Genomic DNA, 21,599 nt, shown 5'->3' on the forward strand with positions numbered 1-21,599 from the left:
GGAAGTCTTTTCGAAAACAGTACAAATTCCACTTGACTGTACTTTACTTCAAAGTTGTTAACAGGGTGCCCTAGCTGACACAGAATCTCAAAATTTTTGAAACCTTGGGAAGAACAGGGGCAGGGTGAGGAAGTCACAAAAGTACATGTTGTCAATGTCTTTCAAGTTAAAGATGTTTAGTATTCCCTTCAGCAAATACTGTTTTCTTTTTTCTTTGAACAAAGTTATGAGGTAGAACCTTGGGTTATAAAGTTGTATACAAAGGACATATAAACCTATTTTCTTGAGGATACTGAAATCATCCTTATTTTGAATGTAGATGTTGAATTATTTCAGTTTGGAAATATACAAAGTTATGTCAGCTAGTGTTGGTCTCTGAGTCTTGTTGCCTTTCTTTTAGAGGAGAAGGCAGAGCGGGTAGAGCTAGGACAGAAGAAATGCTGTTTTGGTCATGGCTGACTAGAGCTGGGAAAGAGACCAGTTCCTGGGGGGCAGGAGAGAGGGTTTTGTTGGAGTTTGGGTAACTCCAAGTTTTAGGGTGAAAGGAGAGAAGATAAAGGTACTAAGTAGGAGCGATTTGGTAGGATTTCTGATTTAAGATTCTATGTTTTTGGAGACAAGGTAAAAAAGTTGCAGACCCATGGAGGTGGTCCTTGTCCCTATCTCTCTACAGGGTTCAGATCCTGTCTGGTATCCTAGGGAGTGCTGGTTCTAGTAAAACTGAGAACTAGTCACTTAAGCAGAAACCCTCAGCACTGAAAACTCTGAAAGCCAGGTTCCTCCATGAGATTGGGAGCAAGAGCTGGAGAGGAAGGCCATGACTGATATTGCACAATGACGGAGGGATGGGGTTTGTAGGCCCTCAAGACAATCATTTCGGAGAACTGAATTTGGGACATCAATGCTTTTTCCAGTTGGGGGAGGAGGATGTAATTCAGCCACAATACCAAAAGGGATTTAGAGTTGTCCTCTGAGGTAACAATATCAGGGAGACCTTATCAGAACCCTTGAGGTGGTGAGTAGTGTATACAGTGTTCACATTCCATTTGAATATATGAACAGTGAGTGAGTGGCAAATAAATCCTCTCCTAGTGCATAGCTCTAAACATGAAGGTAACCTGAGAAAGCAAATCTGAAAGTTATTGCAACACCCAGGTGAACTGTGTGACTTATTCTTACTCTTTGTAAACCAACAATGCAATTTAAATTCTAATTTGAAGATTCTGTTTCCTGTGGCGTCTTCACTTCAATAACTGTAGTATTTCACATCCAGCAACACATGCTCCCAAAAATGCATCTTAGAACACACTTAGTTAAACACATTAAGCCCATCAAGAAGGAGCTTTGGAGTTTGAAAGGCAGCTGGGGTGATCTTAGACTCTTGAGGAATGAATAAACTCAGATTCCTTGGGGAGAGAGAAAAGAATCTTCCTAGGGGTATTGTTTCTACATGCTCTGTTCCACATTTTTTCATAACAAAGCATTGAAACAAATAACAGAAGCATTTCTATCTTTCCCTCTGCAGGAAGAATGCCTGAGGAGGCTGCTGCACTAGTTACTGTGCTTGCCTGCTGAATGCCCTAAATTCTCCCCCATGAATACCTCAAGAAGACTGTTCAATTATTGAATTTCTTTCTACAACAAATCCCTGAGAAATAGAATACATAAAAGGGAAGTTAGAGAGAAAATATCAATCACAATACATGTATGGAATGCAGCCTAAAGTGATGATTTTCTTTTATCTTTCAGTGTCTTAACTACCTTAGTACTGGAGCTCTGGTGGGGAGCAGGGGGAGGACTGGAATAAATAAATCTCTACCACGGAGCTGGGTAATCTCCATCTGCCATTGCCATGCACTGTGTTTAGCCAATACACAAACAGTAGATGGCGCCCACAATCTTAGAAGATAGCACAGGTCCTGCTTCAGTTTATGTGTAGGAAAGAATGTGGGGAACAGTCAATTATGGGAACTTTAAAAATATCCTCCCAAGCACTTCTCACCTCTGATGTCCTGTGAAGTACACCTTATGTAAGGGTTTGGTGGTCAAAAATATTTGGGAAAACTATATATGTTATTTTCCTGTAGGAGATTCCCATTACACACTGGAAAAGAGAAGTTCTTCAGAGAAGAGAACTGATACTAAGGAACCTATTACAGTAGCAACCTATTACAATTTGTTATTTCATTGGTCTGTAAAATACACTTGGTAAATGTGGATCTAGTTAAAATCAAATCCTGTCCCAAAGAAGGAGGAAGAACCCAAACTATCTTAGAATCTTAGAAGAGCTTTTTTTTTTTTTTTTTTTTTTTTTTTTTTTTTTTTTACACAAGGTTATATGGTACTTTTGTAAAAGGGTGAGACACATTCTTAAAACAGAGTTTTAATAGTAATAGCAACATAGATACTTCTACTTTTGAAAGCAAAATACTTGTGAATTTTCTTCATTGAGCTAAAAAGCATTATAAAGTCATTCCTTTTCGCCCACATATATGAAGGTCAAAACACAGCCTATGACTTGTTAAACTTCTTACTTCAGCAGAGGTAGAGTCTCATGTCACCTCTGTGCCTCAGTTTCTTTATCCTTCAAATGAGCATAATAAGGCAAAGTGATGTTGTAAAATGAAATTGTCATAAATAACGACTGACTCAGTAGTACCATGAAACTACTAGTTCTTCATAATTCTGTGTGTTTCTGGCTGTGAAGTGCACACAGAGCAGTGTACTAAGAAGGCCTTGAATAGGACATTACTGACAGAATTTTGAAGGAATGCTGTACTGTGAAGAGAAAGAATACTAACTTTGAATCAGGAGCCATGATTTTGAGTATAACTTTATATTCAGCTGCTGTGGAGCTTTTGACAAATTCTTTCACCTTTATGAATATTCTTTTCCTAATCTGCAAAGTGGGAGTATCTTTGAGGATTCCTAAAGTGCTTTGTGTCTGGAAATGTTCTAAGACAATGTAAATGCTGATTGGGATGAAATGACACAGTGATCCCCAAGTATACAGATTTTAAATCAGGATGATAAAGATAGTATATTTTAGATAAAATTTTAGAGTTGTTTCAGGTTATAATGACTTCTTAAAGTGTCACCATATTGTCCAAAACATTTTCATTTAATAAACATTTTTCTGAGAGAATGCTATGTGCCAGGATCTGTTGTAATTGTTGAGGACATAAAAAATCATATAAGACTAAGAACTTTCTCTCAGGCAACTTGATACCTAGTAGAGAAAGACAGACGTGAAAACGTGTATGAGGAATAAGGTTTAAGAGCTGCCAATTATACCCTATATATTTAAGTGATGAAGAAGTAGTTCAGTTCTTGGATGGCAGAACAAGGTCCTGGCATGGAATCTTTCTTTATTTCTCCCATGCTCAACATCCCTCCAGAGACCTGCAGGCTGAGGTGTGGGCAGAGGCCTGCATTATGGGGAACCACAGGAACATACAAGGCAAGGCCATCCATGCAGACTCTGGAAATCATCTGTATGATAGTATAACTGGCTGTATACTATTTAGGAAATGTGTGTGTGTGTGTGTGTGTGTGTGTGTGTGTGTGTGTGTGAGAGAGAGAGAGAGAGAGAGAGAGAGAGAGAGGTGGGAGAGGGAGAGAAAAAGAAAGAAAGGAGAAAGGAATAAATGGAGGGAAAGAGATTTGTTCATTTGCTTAAGGGGCTGGAATAATGGCTAACAAATATAAGGTCACTTGGAAAATTCTATCTATAAATTGGCTATTAAATAAAAACAAGTTTTTTTTGAGTATACAATGAAAACCAAAACCTCTGTGCTTCACTGAGTTATGAACCACAATTTCAGCCATAAAACTCAGCTCCTATATAATTTTCTGTTATTTGCATGATTACCAAAATTTTAATACAGATATGAAAATTCACAATAGATTGAATTATACCTACCATGACAGGGAGGTAACTTGATGTAGTGGGAAGAAATAGTCAACAAATACTTGAGCAAATGAAAGGAAATTGGGAAAGAAAGAAAGAGGAAAGGAAAAACCAAAAGGAATAAAGGGGTGGTGAGGGAGAGGGAAGGTATAATTGGTCATTAAAACTAAACATTTAACTACCAGTTCTAACTCTAATTAGTAAATATTTTTTATTTTGTTTATTTACTTCTGAAGTACTGGGGATTGAACTCAGGGATACTCTACCACTGAGCTGTATCACCAATTCTTTTTTACCTTTCATTTTGAAACAGAATCTCAAATTTGCCCAGGATGGTCATTAACTAGTGACCCTCCTAACTCAACCCCTGCGTAGCAGCTGGTATTTCAGGCATGTGCCACCATGCCCAGCTTAATTAGTAGACCTAAATTTATTTATTTATTTATGTTTTTTATTAATATGTACTAATTATTTATATTAGGCAAAATTTGACAAGTTACTTAATCTTTCAGAACTTATTCTCTTCATCTGAACATTCAGCAATACCCCAAAGTAAACTAAAATTACTTTTAGTTATGCAAGATGAATAAGACTTAAAGGTCTACCACTTGACACAGTGTCTATAGTTAACAATACTGTATTGTTTACTTAACATTTTGTTAGGAGGTCAGATGTTATTTAAGTGTTTTTGTCACACACATACACAATAAAAATCAAAGAGGGCTAGGAGAAAGTAGGTGATGGTTATGTTTATGACATAGATTATAGTGATGGTTTTGCAGGTATTTACATCTCTCCAAACATTAACTTGTATATATTAAATATATACAGCTTTTTGTATGTCAATGATACCTTAGTAAGGTGGTCTTAAGCATTACTTTTATAAAGTGCTTGGTAAATAATTGGTGCTTAACAAATTGTTGCTGTTAATTCTTGAACTTAGGTAAAGATGCTGCTGCTACCATTTGTCATCATCACCAAACTGTGTATATAGCATTATCTTGGGCATTTTCTTACTTAGTTATTTGCATCAAATTATACATATTATAAATGTACAGTTTTAAGATTATGGTGACAAGTGTGCAGAAAAATTTGTACTTTCATAAGGTAAGTAATATACATTTGAAAAAGGCATGCTTCTCAATGTTCTTTGCATAGAAATATGTCTCAGAAAATCTAAAATATTACCACCTTTACCTTTATTGTAAGGATTTCATGGATCAAGCATCTGAGCACCATATAAACTGCAATAGCAAGCACCTGAAGCAATGATGCTCTCATCCATGTTTCCTTTGCAACTCAAGTGACTTTTTTTCAGGAATGTCAGACTTAGAGGGAATAAAGATCAAAGAGAAATACTCACCGACAGAATCTGGTCTCCTCTCTGAAGCTCCCCACTCAGGTCTGCTGGTCCACCCGCCAGAATGAAAGATACAAAAATACCTTCTCCATCCTCCCCGCCCACGATGTTGAAGCCCAAGCCAGTGGAGCCTTTGTGCAGGACCACCTTGCGGGGCTCCCTGTAGAAACAAGTAGAGAACATTCTTCACAGGGTGACCACTCAAGATTTTGGGTTCTTTTTCTTTCATTGAGATATATGAAACTAGTCATTCACTAACTATGATAATTACTTACCAAAGTAAGGTACATTTGCTTATTGAGAAAGAAGCTAACAGGACAAATATCTGAGTTCCTCACTGTAACAACTATCAAAATACCATTCAAAATCATTCCTTAATTCCCATTTTCTTAAACTACCTTTCCTTCCATTTTTCCTTTGTGTAAAATATCTACTCTTGTATTAAGAACCACAAAAGTACTCAGTAGGTTGGATGTATCCAAAAGGAGGGAGGGAGTTTTAGATATAAAAGAATGAACTGGATCTTGAAAGATCTCATATGCCAGTCTGTGAGTTTGTTGTTTGTGTATTAAAATTTACTGTGCAGGAATTGAGGACTTATTGGAAGATTTTGAGGCATTAAGAGCATTTCGATCTACTTTGGGAAGGTTAACAAAAATATATGTAGGGTTGGTGAGAGGGAAGCACAGATATGATGGGAGGCAGGAAAGTAGTTAGGACGTTATCTAAGTAAACCAGGAGTGAAGAAGGAACAGGCTGAAGAAGTGCAATAGCAAGGGGAAGGAAAAGAAAGGACAATACAAAGGAAGAAATTTGAAGGATGAAGCAGTGAATCCAGAGACTGACTCAGGCTTTGTGGCCTCCAGTGTGGCTGTGATCTCCTGGAGGTACAGTATCATGTTTACATTTCAATTCACCTAGAAGAGTGCTCAGGTGCTTGATGATTGAATAAATGAACACACACACACACACACACACACCAATTTAAAAAAATTGTAGTATTTTTCACACTGAGATGATCTGAGCTTTAATTTGCCATGCCATTCTTCATTCAGTATTTAGATGGTCTAGTGACCCTTCAATGGTCATTACCATATATCATTATGCGCTGCTAGTGGGGCAAAGTTCTATCCCTCATTCCTCTTTCAGGATGTAGTTGAGAGATTGTGATTATCTGAAAGCCATCCCTGTCACTTTTCTCAGCTACCCCATTCTAGTCTTGCATGGGTGCCTCCCCTAGCATTCTTGATGATGATAGGTGTATCTCCTTCTCCTGCTACCGTGATCAACTTGAGAGCAGGGACCATGCCATTGGTTTTTTGTCTCTATACCCAAACATAATAGGTGCTCACTGTCTGCTACTTTCAGTTATCATATTAGACTTTAAATATGGAACTAGAGCCAGGCATGGTGGCACATGACTGTAGTCTCAGTTACTCAGGAGGCTAAGGCAGAAGAATCACAAGCTTGAGGCCAGACTGGACAATTTAGCAAGACCCTGTCTCAAAATTAAAAAAAAAAAAAAAAAAGGGCTAGAGATGTTTCTCAGTGGTGGATCCCCCCTAAGTTGAATTTCTAGTACAAAAAATAAGTAAATGAACATGAAACCTAGAGGAGATAAAACCTGGTTACCCATAGTATTAGTATTTTTGTCTAAAAATTATCTGTACACACAAAACATGTTCTATTCATCCATCCAGTCTTTCAATAATCAAACGACTAACGACTAGCAACTGTGTTAGGTACTGTAAATACAAAGATGACAGCACCTGGGGAAGAAAGAGTCACTTGGAAACAAACAGTTATGAGCTTGGGAACAGGACAAGTGCTATGATGGAAACTTGTGAGCAATAAGCTAATGTAACCAAGGGCATAGAGTGACCAGCTTTCTTCTAAAAAGATTTTATTCCTTTATCATCATCACCCAGATAAAACACAATACATTCATTTATGTAGTTTTATTTTTCTTGTTGTGATGTAAAAAGTCTTTATAATTACAAAATCTTTGGATGATGAACAATTGGGAAAATGCCAGTCTGATCTGCTCCAAGTAGTGTTTGATAATGAGCAGCATAAGCTCATCTAGAGGTCTCAGAGGATGCTTTAAGCCAGCTGGAATGTTTTCAGGAGAGGTGAATAGGGTGCTATGGGCTTTTTCTCCTTATTCCAGAGACTCAAGAAGGTTCAGAATTCAAAATCTAACAAAAGAGGTGAAAGACCCCTACAATGAAAACTACAGAACACTAAAGAAAGAAACTGAAGAAGACCTTAGAAGATGGAAAGATCTCCTGTGTTCTTGATAGGCAGAATTAATATTGTCAAAATGGCCATACTATCAAAAGTGCTATACAGATTTAATGCAATTCTATTAAAATTCCAATGGTGCTCTTTATAGAAGTAGAAAAAGCAGTCATGACATTCAATTGGAAAAATAAGAGGAGCAGAATAGCCAAAGCAATCCCGAGCGAGAAAAGTGAAGGAGGCTTCACAATACCAGACCTTAAACTATACTACAGGTGATAGTAACAAAAACAGCATGGTATTGGCACCAAAACAGACATGAGGACCAATGAAACAGAATAGAAGACAAAGAGACAAACCTACATAAATACAGTTATACTAGACAAAGGTACCATAAACATACATTGGAGAAAAGATAGCTTCTTCAACAGATGGTGCTGGGAAAACTGGAAATCCATATGTAGTAGAATGGAATTGAACCCCTATCTTTCACCCTGCACAAAACTCAACTTGGAAGTGGATCAAGGACCTAGGCATTAGACCAGAGACCCTGAGTCTACTAGAAGACAAAGTAGGTCCAACTCTTTATCATAGCAGCCTAGGAACTGACTTGCTCAATAAGATTCCTAAAATGCAAGAAATAAACTCAAGAACCAATAAATGGAATGGTATCAAACTAAAAAACTTCTTCACAGCAAAGGAAAAAATCAGTAATGTGAAGAGAGAGTCTACAGAATGGGAGAAAATCTTTGCCAGCTCTACCTCAGATAGAGCATTAATATATAAAAGATATTAATATCTATTATCTAATAATTCAGGATAAAGAATTCAAAAACTTAACACCAAAAAATGAATAAATGAATAAATAAAAATAAAAAACCACAAAACCCCAAATAACGCAATCAATAAATAGGCTAAGGAACTAAACAGACACTTCACAGAAGAAGAAATACAATTGATCAATAAGTATATGGACAACATCACTAGCAATTACAGAAATGCAAATTAAAACTACACTGAGATTCCATTTCACTCCAGTTAATTATCCAATTACTCCATGGCAATTATCAAGACTATAAGTAACAATAAATGTTGATGAGGATGTAGGGAAAAAAGTTTACTCATACATTACTAGTGGGACTGCATACTGGTGCAGTCACTCTGGAAAGCAGTATGGAGATTCCTTAGAAAACTTGGAATGGAACCACAATTTGACCCAGTTATCCCATTTATGGGCATATACTTAAAGAACTTAAAATCGGCATTTTATAGTGAGACAGCCACATCAATGTTTATAGCAGCTTAATTCACAAAGCCAAGCTATGGAACCAACCTAGGTGTCCTTCAACAGATGGGATAAAGAAAATGTGGCATATATACACAATGAACTATCATTCTGTCATAAAGAAGAATGAAATTATGGCATTTGTGGTAAAGGGATTGAACTGCAGAATACCATGCCAAGTGAAATAAGCCAATCCCAAAAAACCAAAGGCTAAATGTTCTCTCTGATATGCAGATGAGAGAACAGAATAGAAGTTCAGTGGATTAGACAAAGGGCAATAAAGGGAAGTGAGGGGGACGGAAATAGGAAAAACAGTAGAATAAATTGGACGTAACTTTCCTGTGTTCATATATGAAAACAACACAGTGAAACTCCACGTCATCTACAATCACAAGAATGGAATCCTAATTAGAACGTTATACTCCCTGTATGTATGTCAAAATACACTCTACATAATATATATCTAAAAAGAACAGAGTTTTAAAAAAGAAAAAAAAGGTTCAGGATTCAAAAAGGAAAATCATTACTTAAACATGAAGGATTTCTGGTACTGAGGGAAGTATATGGATGTTTGCAGGAAGTATACAAATGTTTCCTATCATCTTTATCAAATGTGAATCTTACCATATTACTCACTTGCTCAAGAGCCTTTAGGGATCTGCGTGCTGTCAGGATATGGTCTAAGTTTCTAAGTATGACATTTGAATCTCCCCATCATCTGTCCTTCACCCAGCTCTCCATGCCTAACTTCACCATGTTCCCTCATTCCCATTTTCCTGCCATGAAAAGTTGCCAACCACAGCTCCTCATGCAGGTTGTGGGTTGCCTCATGTCTTACCTACGCTCTTGTCTTTGGTCAAAATGATGCCTTTTCTTGTTATTCTCACATATCTAATGAACTTCTACTTATTCAAGACTGAGGCCAGGAGCCATCACTGCTGCCCCTTCTATCCTTCCCTCGAGATAAACTGACCACTTCTTTGTTTTTGAAACCACACTGTCCTTTTATTAACACCATTGTTGCTACATTTACTCTTCCAAAATTACTTTGGTTACTCATCCATCTACACTATGACTCTGTGTGTTCCTGAAGGATGAAGGGTCTTCAAGCTTTTTGTTTTTTTGTAATTTTGGAGACTAGTATAGCTGAGTAACATAAGAGTCACACAGTAGAAAATATGTTTAATGAATAAAGAGAAAACAAGTGAGGGGTTGGGAGAAATGATATTGAATTTGGTTCTACCTCTCTAAAGATCTGTGAGAACCCAGTGTGCCCTCTGTGGGTCAGGTTCCTTGCTTGAATAATGTAGGGAATACTAGTGGCTCATGGAGAAGTAAAATTCAGATAACATAAAGAGGAAAATCAGTTAGAAAACTAAAAGTATTAAAGAAAAGTATACATTGACATTCTATTTCCAGTCATTTGGTAGATGAGATATACTGAAAAGTTCTCTCATTATAAAGCAGCTAAAAATCCTGAATAGAATTCTTGCAAAACACTTTTAAATGCTTGGCTAAGCTTGAAAGTAAGAATTAAGATAGCAACAGTCTGAAGAGTTCTAGAGTCTAGATTTGATGACTGTGTGATAAAAAGGATTGTGTGGGCCCAGAGGTGGGGTCAGAGCAGAGACCCCTGAGCATATGAAGACTCTGACAGTCTATGCTCCAAACAGAAGGGTACAGTACAAAAATATCAGCCCCTCAGTGATGTCAAGAATACATATCTGTCCTGACTGTGGTTCAAAGCAAGAAGCAATGTACTCAGGAACTATTCAAAGCATGTTTTAATGGGGAAGAGGCTATACTTTAGGAATAAAACTCATAAAATTGCGAGAAGAGAGGAGGGAGAGTCAGCAGAAAAAATAATTCAGCAGTGCATCTCCAGCATCATGAGACAGGGTGCTCTCCAGCTCCAGCTCTGGCTCCAGGTTTCTCCCTGGTTGGTCAGGGCAGGACATGAGATGGGATCTCCTGACCACCCTAGCTCAACCACAACAGCCATTAAGGTCATTTGGATAGCAGATGGTCCTTCCTCAGAGTTCAGATATACAAAGCAACATGCTCATTAAAACCTGGCTTTCCACAATGCTTTTCCTAATGGGTACAATGTGCTAATATCAGCATGCTTTGTTATCTTGAGCAGTTGTATTTCCATTGTAAATTAAAAGGAGCATTATAATATATGAACTTAGTCACCCCTGGAGACACTGATAAAAATTGAGTTTCAGAGCATGTGGACCTAAGTCCCAGATCCAGTACTATGATAAGTCATTAGAGTGTTACCCTCTGAAGTCATTGTGAAGAGCCAGTCTCCCCAAGTCCTCTTTTCTTTGCTTTTCTGTAAGTGCAACTGTGTTCATGTGAGCAATATTATCAAGAAAAAGAGAGAATTGTAGGAGATCAAAGAGATTTTTTTTTTTTTTTGCACAGTGGTATGTATTGTTAATATAACTGTGAAGGGGAGCAGAGCAAGCTGGTGCCTTGGAGGTCAACTACAGAAAGCTTCAAAGCAGCTGGTTGGTTATGATTCATATCTTTAGTGTTTCAATAAGCTAGCTCCTCAGAAGAGTCCACAATGCATACCCCATATCCAAATAATTAAGTTGGTCAATTAGTCAAATAATTGGTCAATCAGATGAAGGAATTTTGTTGAACTGCTGTTGTAAGGACATGATGTTAAAATAATACATGAGAAAATTGGCATTACAGGGAAGGATCCAAGCTCTGGACTTTAAATAAAGTTTAGGCTAACTTTAGCAAAAACAGTTATCACATAGATAATATCTCTATACTAAATATACTGTGGTTGCTATTGTACAAGATTAAAAAAACTATTAGGGATATATGGTGTACAGTGATACAGGGAAAGATTATGGGCACTGGAGCTAGATCTATATTCACAGATGATATCAATTAACAAATGGATAAATTTATGAGATATTTGAAGTCTTATTTTTTGTAAATAGCGAATGATAATATCTGTTTTATGGTATTGTAAATATGAATTGAAACAACATATTAAGAACTAGGATCATACAAGAAGTGCTCAAGAATGGTAACTCACTTCTTTTCCTCCTGGGAGTTAGGATCTCTGGAAAGCAAATAGGCACACATGAAATGAGAAGTTAGCAACAAAAGACCATACAGGCTCAATACCAAATGAGTGCCATGGATACTGAGAGGTCTGTGTTCAGATTAGGACCTGGAGGAGGTAGAATCTGAACTGACTCTGTGAGGGATGGGTAGAAACTGGAGAAGTGGGAAGGGAAACAGAGGATACCATATTTCAGTAGATCACTTGAGCTCAGGGCCAGAGGAGAGGTATGCAACATGTGGTTGGAGAACAGAAGTGTCTCAGTGTGAGTGATAAGGAAAACTACATGAATGGGTGCCCAGCTAGGAATTCAGATTCATACTTAGGTAAGAGAAGACATAGAATGTTTCTGTACACCCCTGAGACTCCACGAACCTAATAACATCTATTCGTATGCCTAAAGTATTTACTTCATATTTGCTGGTCCTACCATCTCTCAAATTTGTCTTCAAGTAGCTTAAGGAAACATTCTAAACATTTCTAATGATACCTGTGCTGCAAAGTGAGGGACTGTGGTTGAGGCTGTGATATAAAGCCTTGAGTTTAACAGCTAAGATCTAGCCTGCACAAACAGTTTCAGCTTTCTTCTCCAGAGAAAATCCTGGAATTAGTTACACATATGAGATTACATATATAATATCCTTGGTAGAAAGAATCAGACAAGTTAAATAGTTTTCTTCCCACAAACATTAATCAATGAAAGATTAGTTCCAATAAGCTTGATTTTGAAATATTTGGAGTTTTTCCTTATTCATGTATTAAATATGATGATCTTATAATCACATTTCCTCTCAAGTTGCTTTTGTTTAAATTTATCAAGAGGATAAAGAAGCCACTAACTCTCTCTCTCACATATGTTCAAACTTTTCATAATCATAAATCCTAATTAACATTTCACTTCCAAAGTCAAAGAAAACAGATTACTTTCCTATTTTTCTTTTATTTCATAATATTTTGACTGAAAACTTTCCCATTAAGTTATATATATTATTCATAATGACATATTTGCTTCTGCTCCTTGTTGCATTTAAAATTTTAAAGAGCACTTAATTATGAAAGGAAAAGTTTTAGCAGTTCTCTTAAATAAAACTATAACTTTTGTGTAGTTGATTTTCATAGCTATATCATTTTTCTCAAGTTTCCATGACCAATAAATATTGAAATATTATTTGAAAATCCTGTAAAAGGCAGGGTGTAAGAAAAACTAATATTTGATAGTAGGGTTTAAGAAAATAATTTTACATGTTCTTTCTAAAGGCAAGCGTATTTTAGGAAAGATTTTTAATAATGTCTTTTGAGTTGGAGCTCTGGGGTACAATAAAATTCTAAATAATTGTTAAACATTCAAATCCTCTGCAATTAGTGGGATATAAGGAAAATAGCTTGGATCAACTAAATAAAAATATTTGATTCAAGTTGTGTAGGTCTTTTCTTAAGTCTAATTTGGATATACCCATACTTTTGTGAGAAAAAATTTCTTCTAAATTGAGTTCTGTTTTCTTTCTTTTCCTTTCTTTTTTCTTTCCTTTCTTTTTCCTTTTCCCATTCCTTGCTTGCTTACTTGTTTGCTTCCTTCCTTCCTTCCTTCCTTCCTTCCTTCCTTCTTTCCTTCTCTTTCTCCCTTTTTTTTTTTTTTTTTTTTGGTACTAAGGTCTGAACTCAGGTTGCTCAACCATTGAGCCACATCCCCAACCTCTTTTATTTTTATTTTGAGGCAGGGTTTCAACCTGTTGTTTAGGGCCTTGCTAAGTTGCCAAGATTGGCTTTGAATTTAGGACTGCCTTACCCTCCAGAGCTGAACTCTGTTTTCTAGTCTTGACTGCAATGTTAACTTCTGGGTGTTTTCTGAATATAGCCTTTCTGAAGAGCAGTTTCCATGTTGTATAATAAAGGGAGTGGTGAGGTAAGCAAGCCAGAACAGCTACAATCCCTCATAACTCTAGCATTGCATACACTCGCTTAAGGAAGCAAGTTTCCCCCCACTTCTAAATCAGAGTCCCATTTGATTAGTCAATAATTACTCAACACTCACTTTGAACAGAGAGGACACAAATGACCATTTTTTACTTCTTCAAACTGACCTCTCTTTAGCATTTAACCTTATAAACTTTCCTCTGTATATTTCTGAAAAGGGAATGTCTGTGGTGATGGAAATATTTCTAAGATATTTATATTGAATAGTTGTGAGTGTCTACGTGGCTGTTATAATGGACAGTGTAGTTCAAGAATCTTTTTTTCTCTTGTCAAAGGTGCATCACTTTTTTGGTTTTTGTTTTACCTCTCTGTTCCTCAGTCTCCTTAAAGGACTTCTCACATTTGTTCCCTGTTCAAAAATGGTGTTCCCATAACTCATGTCCTTGGTTACCTTCTCCTCTCACTCCTTCTCTGTAACTCTTCTTCAGAGAGCTCCTTTTCCTTCTTGAGGTATTGATCATTCCATCTATACTAGCCTCCCCTTCATTGTTTTCTGCCATAGCCTCCAGCATGTCTCCTTCATGATACAAATAGTACAGTGAAATCGCTTTTCCTATTTGTTTGTTGCCCATCTCCCACTAGAATGTCCTCTCTATGAGAGCAGCAAGTCCCTCATCCCCCTAGCACTTAGCATAGTGTCTGGCACATGCTAAGATCTCCACATTTACTGCATAAATTAATAAATGGGTGGTCTTATCATTTCTATCATTGATCCACATATATAGCTCAGATCAGTATCCTCTACTCCAAATTTCCATTTAGCTGCTCCAAAATGGAATTACTATCTACCCTCAAAATCTGCTTTTTATGCCTATCTTTTTTAATGATGTCAGCTCAATCACAAAAGTCAGAAATGTCTGAATTTAACCTCTCTACTGCTCATCTAGTACTTCTAATCATCCAATAAATGCTGTCAGTTTTACCTTAGGACAAAAAAAAAATCAAATCATCCTAACATTGCTCTTAGTTCAGTGTCATGACATCTCATAACTGAGCTCCTGAACTCTGCCAGGGATCCCTATCTACACTCATCCCAACAGGCCCTCCCTGCTGCATCCCTGCACCCCTGCACCTTTTTCTCCATAATGTTGCCAGAGAAATTTTCTTTAAAAATTAATACAATTATTACATTTCTATTATTTAAAGTTCCCATTGCTTCTACACTACCTGAGAGATAAAATTCTCCTTAGTTTCTTCCAACCCTCATACCTGTTCTTCATCCCGGATCTGGTAAACAACATTCTCCTCTCTACCTCTATGAGTTTGACTGTTTTAGATTCCCCATAGAAGTGAGATCATGGCATTTGTCTCTCTGTGTCTGGTTCATTTCACTGAACATGAAATTCAGCATTATAGTTAGATAGGAGGAACAAGTTCAGTTGTTCTATTGCACAGTAAAGTGACTATAGTTAATAATAACATATGATGTATTTCAAAATAGCTAAAAAGAGAGGGTTTAAAATGTTTTATGACAAAGAAATGATAAATAGTTGAGGTGATGTATATGCTAGTTTATTCTGACTTGATCATTCTATAACATAAGCAAATATCAAACTACTACTTTGTGCTCCATAAAGATGTGCAATTTTGTCAACTAAAAATATAACAGAACTAAAATAAGACTCTTCCTTAGTTTCTTTTGACTAGAGTCTTAAAGTAAATCTTCGCATGGTCCTGTGTTGGGTCCTAAAAATATAACTATAAACACAACTAGTTCTTAATCTTATGGGGCTCTCATTGTAGGGCAATAGGAGGACACATAAAAAAATCACAATATTCATTCATTCACAACATTTGGGATACCTTTTTATATCAGGAGAGCACTGATTTGATATTTTGAGATGGGGAGTGATAGGGTGTTTCATGAATAAGGAAGAGCAGCAAAGAAGGAAGTGAGAGAATGCATGGGTTAGGAACAAAGCAAATATTCTCCCATGACTAGTAGGGCTCCAATGGAGACACGGAACAGAGGCCAGGAAGATGCTCTTGGATAGGATAAACGAAATCAATTCTCATTCTTAGGACACTAGAACAGAGTATTCGCATATACTTTCTTTACTCATTTTATAAAAAATTATCCAGCAGCTATTGGGGCAGACATTGGTTGGTTCTTGGATTTACAAAGCCTCACAAGATTTCTCTACCCTTGAGAAATTAATACTTTATGTTACGTATTGATTGTGCTTTCTCCCAACAGATATGTTGAAGTCCTAACTACTGATAGTTCAGAATATGACATATTAAGAAATAGGGTCTTTATAGATACATTAATTAAGATGAAGTTATACTGAACTAGAGGCGCCCACTTATCCAATCTGACTGGTCTCCTTAGAAGAAGACAACTAGGTAAAGACAGAGGTATACTGGGAAAGTATCAGAAGCAGAGAATGGAGCAATGCAGTGCTGTCCAAGGAACACTTGAGTTTGCCATCAAATCATCAGAAGCTAGGAGAGGAAAGGAAGGGTTCCCCAGTAGGATTCAGAGGGACCATGATTCTCTGACTCCATGATCATGGACTCTAGCCTCCAGAGCAATGAGACAGTGAGACAATAAATTACTAATGTTGTAAGTTACTCACTTTGTAGTGATATGCTATGGAAGCCAAAGAAAGTTAGCATACTTTGGTAGTTACTTCCTGAGTCCATGAACAGACTGATATGAGCATCACCTCATTAGGGAAGCAAAGGGATTATCAAGGCTGATTCAATTACAATGAACTGTCACTTTAGTCAATGGAGTTGAAGTAAAAGGCTAGTGCAATTTGGTGCCTGGGAAATAACCTTAGCACTCACCCCAGACCTTGGTAATGAATTTGAAAAATTTCCATATATTTAAGACATCTTTATAAGAATTACTGTAGAAAAAAGTTGCAGAACACTAACACAAACACGCTAAATACTATTGATGTAATTCATTTTTAAAGTTAACATATAGAGATGCAAAATACATCTCTAACTTTAACTATTGTTGAACTCTTAAAAATTCTTAAACATTCAGCTGTCCTCTTATTAGGGGTTATTGCAGATGTTGCTTATACAAATATTCCTGTACCTATTTCCTGCCACAAGTTCTGTTTTCTGCTAATTCCAGAGAAAACTTTATATAACAATTAGTTGAGCCCTTATAGTTCCACATAGGAAAAGTAGTGGAAGATCATTGCTTCACATTCAGGGTATTCCAATAGAGAATTTCATTTTTCATTCTGACCTATTTCTGCCTTGCTTTCTATCTTTAGAACTGAAAGCTGGTTCAAACTTTCCGAGGCAAAGCAAAAGTTAGTTATTCATTAACTACTTTAGCCATGGTGAAATCTGAAAGCCAAATTTGGACACTGGCATGAATACAAAGTGATTTTAGAAGAAATACCAAAATTTTCTTCCCTGAACAAATATTTGTAGCCTCATATTCTGATACACAAAACTTCTTGATTTTTTCTAAATTACGATCTTTTTCTCAAACACCTGACTCTCTCTCCTTAGTCTCTGAGTATACAGACCTCTCTGCCTGCTGTTTGATTCTTCCCTTTTATATGCTTGGGAAGCTTCATCTAATACTTCGTGAATATTTGAATAATATTTGTTCTCCTCAGCTCTCCTTAATACTAACTTCGCTAGGATTCTATTATATCAGACTCATATATCAACTATCCTAATTATCATACTCTATCTTTTTATCCACTTAACAAATATCACTTCAGAATCCACAATATTCCAGGAGGATTCTATTTAGGTTAGGATCATGATATGAAGCAGTTTTCTTTCTTCTCTTTTCTTTAGAGGTATATCAGAAGAGTAAACTTACAATTATAAGCCAGTATGCTAATTTTGTAATCATGATAATGATAATAGTTTATTTTCAGGCTTGTTTTTTTCCCCTTAACTCCTTGATTATTGAATGTCTTATTTACTTTGTGAGTTCATGTCTGACGTCTAGTAAGTTCTTAGTACCAATAACCACTTATGACAAAAACTCTCATTAAACTAGGAATAGAGAACTCCCTCAACTTGACAAAGAATATCTACAAAATCCTGAGAGCTCAGGTCATGCTTAATGGCAAGAAATTAAGATCAGTAACAAGGTAAGGATGGTTCCTTTCACCACTGCTTTGCAACATAATAGGGTTCTGGGTAATGCAATAGGACAAGAAAAGGAAATTAACAATGTCCGTATTTGAATACATGACCAGTGAAATTCCACATCAGTTATGATGGTAAGAATGGGATCCTAATCAGAATGAGTTATATTCCTTGTATGTCAAAATATACTGTACTGTCATGTATATCCATAAAGAACAAATAAAAAAGAGTGCACATATTTGGAAGAAAGAAATATAACTGTCTTTGTTCACAGATGACATATCGCCTCTGCAGAAAATCCATTAGAATCAATAAAATTAAAAAACCCAAGTTCCTCAAATTAATAAGTAATTACAGTAGGGTTGAAGGATATAAAGTTAATTCACTGAGATCAAACACTTTCTGATATGCCAACAATAAATAAGGAGAAATGGAAAAAAAGTAATATCATTTATATTATCACCTCTCAAAATGAAATTCTTGGGTAAAGGTCTAACAAAATATGCACAAGCTCTATATAATGAAAACCACAAAATTTGAGTGACAAATTAAGGAACTGAATAAACAGAGGAATATTCCAATTTCATGAATAGGAAAAGTCAATATTGGCAAAATGTCAGTTCTTCCCAGATTGACCTACAGATTCAGTGCAACTGCAATCAAAATTCCAGCAAGTTATTTTTAGGATATCAACAAACTGATTCTAAAATTTCTGTGGATGGGCAAAAGACCCAGAATAGTCAACAAAATATTGAAGAAGAACAAAGCTTGAGGATTGACAATATCTGACTTCAAAATTTATTATAAAGTTATGCTAATCAAGACATTGTGATAGTGGTGAAAGAAACAAGGAGATTAACAGAACAGAAAAGGAAGCTCAGACATAGGCTCCCAACAATACAGTTGATAGATCTTTGACAAAGGAGCAAGAAAATATAATGGATAAAATACAGATATTCTTTTTCATTAAACGGTGCTGGAACAACCAGATATTCACATACTAGAAAAGAATACTGAAAACTTATTTCACTCAAAAATCTGTGCATGGATGCCTACAGTGGCTTTAATTAACTGACAAAATTTGGTAGCCACTAAAATATTCTGCAGCAGAAGAATAGATAGACTGTGGTATATCCAGACAATGAAATATGATTCAGTACTAAAAAGTAATGAGATATCAAACCATGAATAGATGCAGAGGTAACTCAAATGCATAGTGCTAAGTGAAAGAAGCCAATCTGAAAAGGCTGTGTGCTGTGTGATCCCAACTATATGACACTGTGGAAAATGCTAAACTATGGAAAAACTGATATAAGCTATGAACTCTGGGTGATAATATATTGAATATTGGTGTTGGAACAAATGTACCACTTTGGTGGGGGATGTTGGTCATGGGGGGGCCATGCACATGTTGGGGAGGGAGATATATGGGAAATCTATTTTCTGTTCAATTTTGCTGAGAACCCCAAACTGTTCTGAAAAGTAAAGTCTATTTTAAAAAGTGCTTGACAAATTAAGTTCCCTTTCTTCAGTTCTTATATTCTTAATATGTGGCAAAATATGTGGCATGAAGAACATACTCAATAAATGATTCTGGAATGAAAATCTAAGACATCTACATCTCAGTGCAAATAAGTTGGTCTTTTTTTTTTTCTCTTTCCACATTTTTAAAATTGGTGCATTATAGTTGTACATAATGATGGGATTGATTGTTATACATTCTTACATGCGTACAATATAACAATATGACCAACATCACTCCCCAGCACTTTCCCCCTCCCTTGCCACTACCACCTCATGGTCCCTTTCCTCTACTGTTCTCCCTTTGATTTTCATGAGATCTGTCCCATCTTTCTTTCCTTTTTTTTCTGCCCTAGCTTTTGCATATGAAAGAAAACATGACCCTTGACCTTCTGAGTTTGACTTATTTCACTTAACATAATGCTCTCTAGTTCCACCCATTTTTCAGCAAATGTCATAATTTCATTTTTTCTTTGTTGATAAATAAAACTCCATTGTGTATACATATTATATTTTCTTTATCCATTCATTCATCTGTGGATAGACACCTAGGCTGGTTCCATAATTTGGCTATTGTGAAATTATGTTGCTATAAACATGAGTATGAAAGTATCACTCTAGTATTATGGCTTTCATTCTTCAGAATAAATACCAAGGAGTGGTATAGCTGGGTTATGGGGTGGTTCCATGCCTAGTCTTTTGAGGAAATTTTATACAGATTTCTATTGCTGTACCAATAGAAATACAATCTCTTGAACAGTGTTAAAATGTTCCTTTTTCTCCACATCCTCTCCAGCATTTAGTATTATTTATATTCTTTATGAATGCCATTCTGACTGGTGTGAGATGAAATCTCAGTGTAGTTTTGATTTGCATTTCCCTAATTACTAATGATGCTGAAGATTTTTTTCAAGTATTTGTTGACCATTTATATTTATTCTTTTGAGAAATGTCTGTTTAATTAATTTACTCATTTATTAACTGCGCTATTTTATTTTTTGACATTAAGTTTTATATAAATAGCTTTCAGTTCTTTACCTGTGCCCAAATAATCTTCTAGCATATATATATTGGGAGACATATGGGATCTATCTACCTACCTATCTACCTACCTACCTATCTATACTGATGTGGCACCCTATAACTTTGTAAACTGTAGTACATTCAACACACTAAAATATGTCATGAAGAATCAATAAAATTAGTGAGAGTGGATAGTACCAATACTGCTATCCTTGGTGTTTTGCATACCAGTACATAATACAAATACAAATTTAATTTTTTGTTAGATGAGGTTTAATTTTATTATAATCTTCAACATTTATTAAGACCTAAGGATATTTAATTCTTATTATATATCTATAAGTTAAATGTTGTTTTCCTCAAAGAGAGGAAAACTGATGTTTGAAAAGATTAAGATTTGCCCAAGACTGACCAGTGAAAACTAGTGACAATAGCATTCGCACTTACTACTTGTTACAAAAACCTTGACTACTCTATACAACTACACAGAGAGAGAGAAAGTGAGAGATGAGAGTGGCTTATTTCTTCTAATATCTGAAATAAGAGAAAATCTGTTGCTCAGGAAACATGAATCCCCTATTCTTCTGGTCACAGTACAAGAAATTTTGCAAACCATAATTTGTTAAATGTAGTTCCTCCTCTTCTTGTACACTGTACTTGTGCAATGTACCCTAATTTCCTAGAATGTCAAAGAATGTTTGTCTAGACGTTAGTAACCATTCTTTAAATTGTACTTAATTAGGGTCATTTTGACCCAAATCCCCTTCTGCTTATGATTTTAGATATCACGATTTTTGTTTGTGGTTTTGAATCATAGCAATGGCCACTTATGATTAATGTACTGACATGCTTTACTTGTGGTTTTGAACTATAAAAGATGTGCTCTAAGGGGGGGGTCAAAGAGTCTAGACTTATAGCCTGCCCTTCAGTCCACCAGCTGGTGAATAAAATTCTATCTCCTGCATCAAGACTGACTTGGTGATTTATTACAATCTCACCCTAACAGTGCGGGAAGTGCACAACCCAGTGTTTGTTAAAGATACAAAATAGAGCCTTTGTCAATTGGTTCCTGGTATGGAAGGGTGTGAGGGAAGAAGTTAAAGCACAATTGGAA

At 36.1% G+C, this 21,599-nt stretch overlaps 1 protein-coding gene across 15 annotated transcripts in view; it reads right to left on the reverse strand.

Annotated features, from left to right (window-relative positions):
* Dlg2 (discs large MAGUK scaffold protein 2) overlaps positions 1-21,599 on the reverse strand; it is a 2,079,243-nt gene that overhangs the window by 387,451 nt on the left and 1,670,193 nt on the right. For all 15 annotated transcript variants that reach the window (XM_047516979.1, XM_047516993.1, XM_047516982.1 and 12 more), the window contains one exon: positions 5,274-5,430. In XM_047516979.1, coding sequence (XP_047372935.1) covers positions 5,274-5,430 — 157 coding nt within the window. The remainder of the gene's footprint in view (positions 1-5,273; positions 5,431-21,599) is intronic.

Source organism: Sciurus carolinensis, chromosome 11 (assembly GCF_902686445.1).
Source record: "Sciurus carolinensis chromosome 11, mSciCar1.2, whole genome shotgun sequence".
NCBI lineage: Eukaryota > Metazoa > Chordata > Mammalia > Rodentia > Sciuridae > Sciurus > Sciurus carolinensis.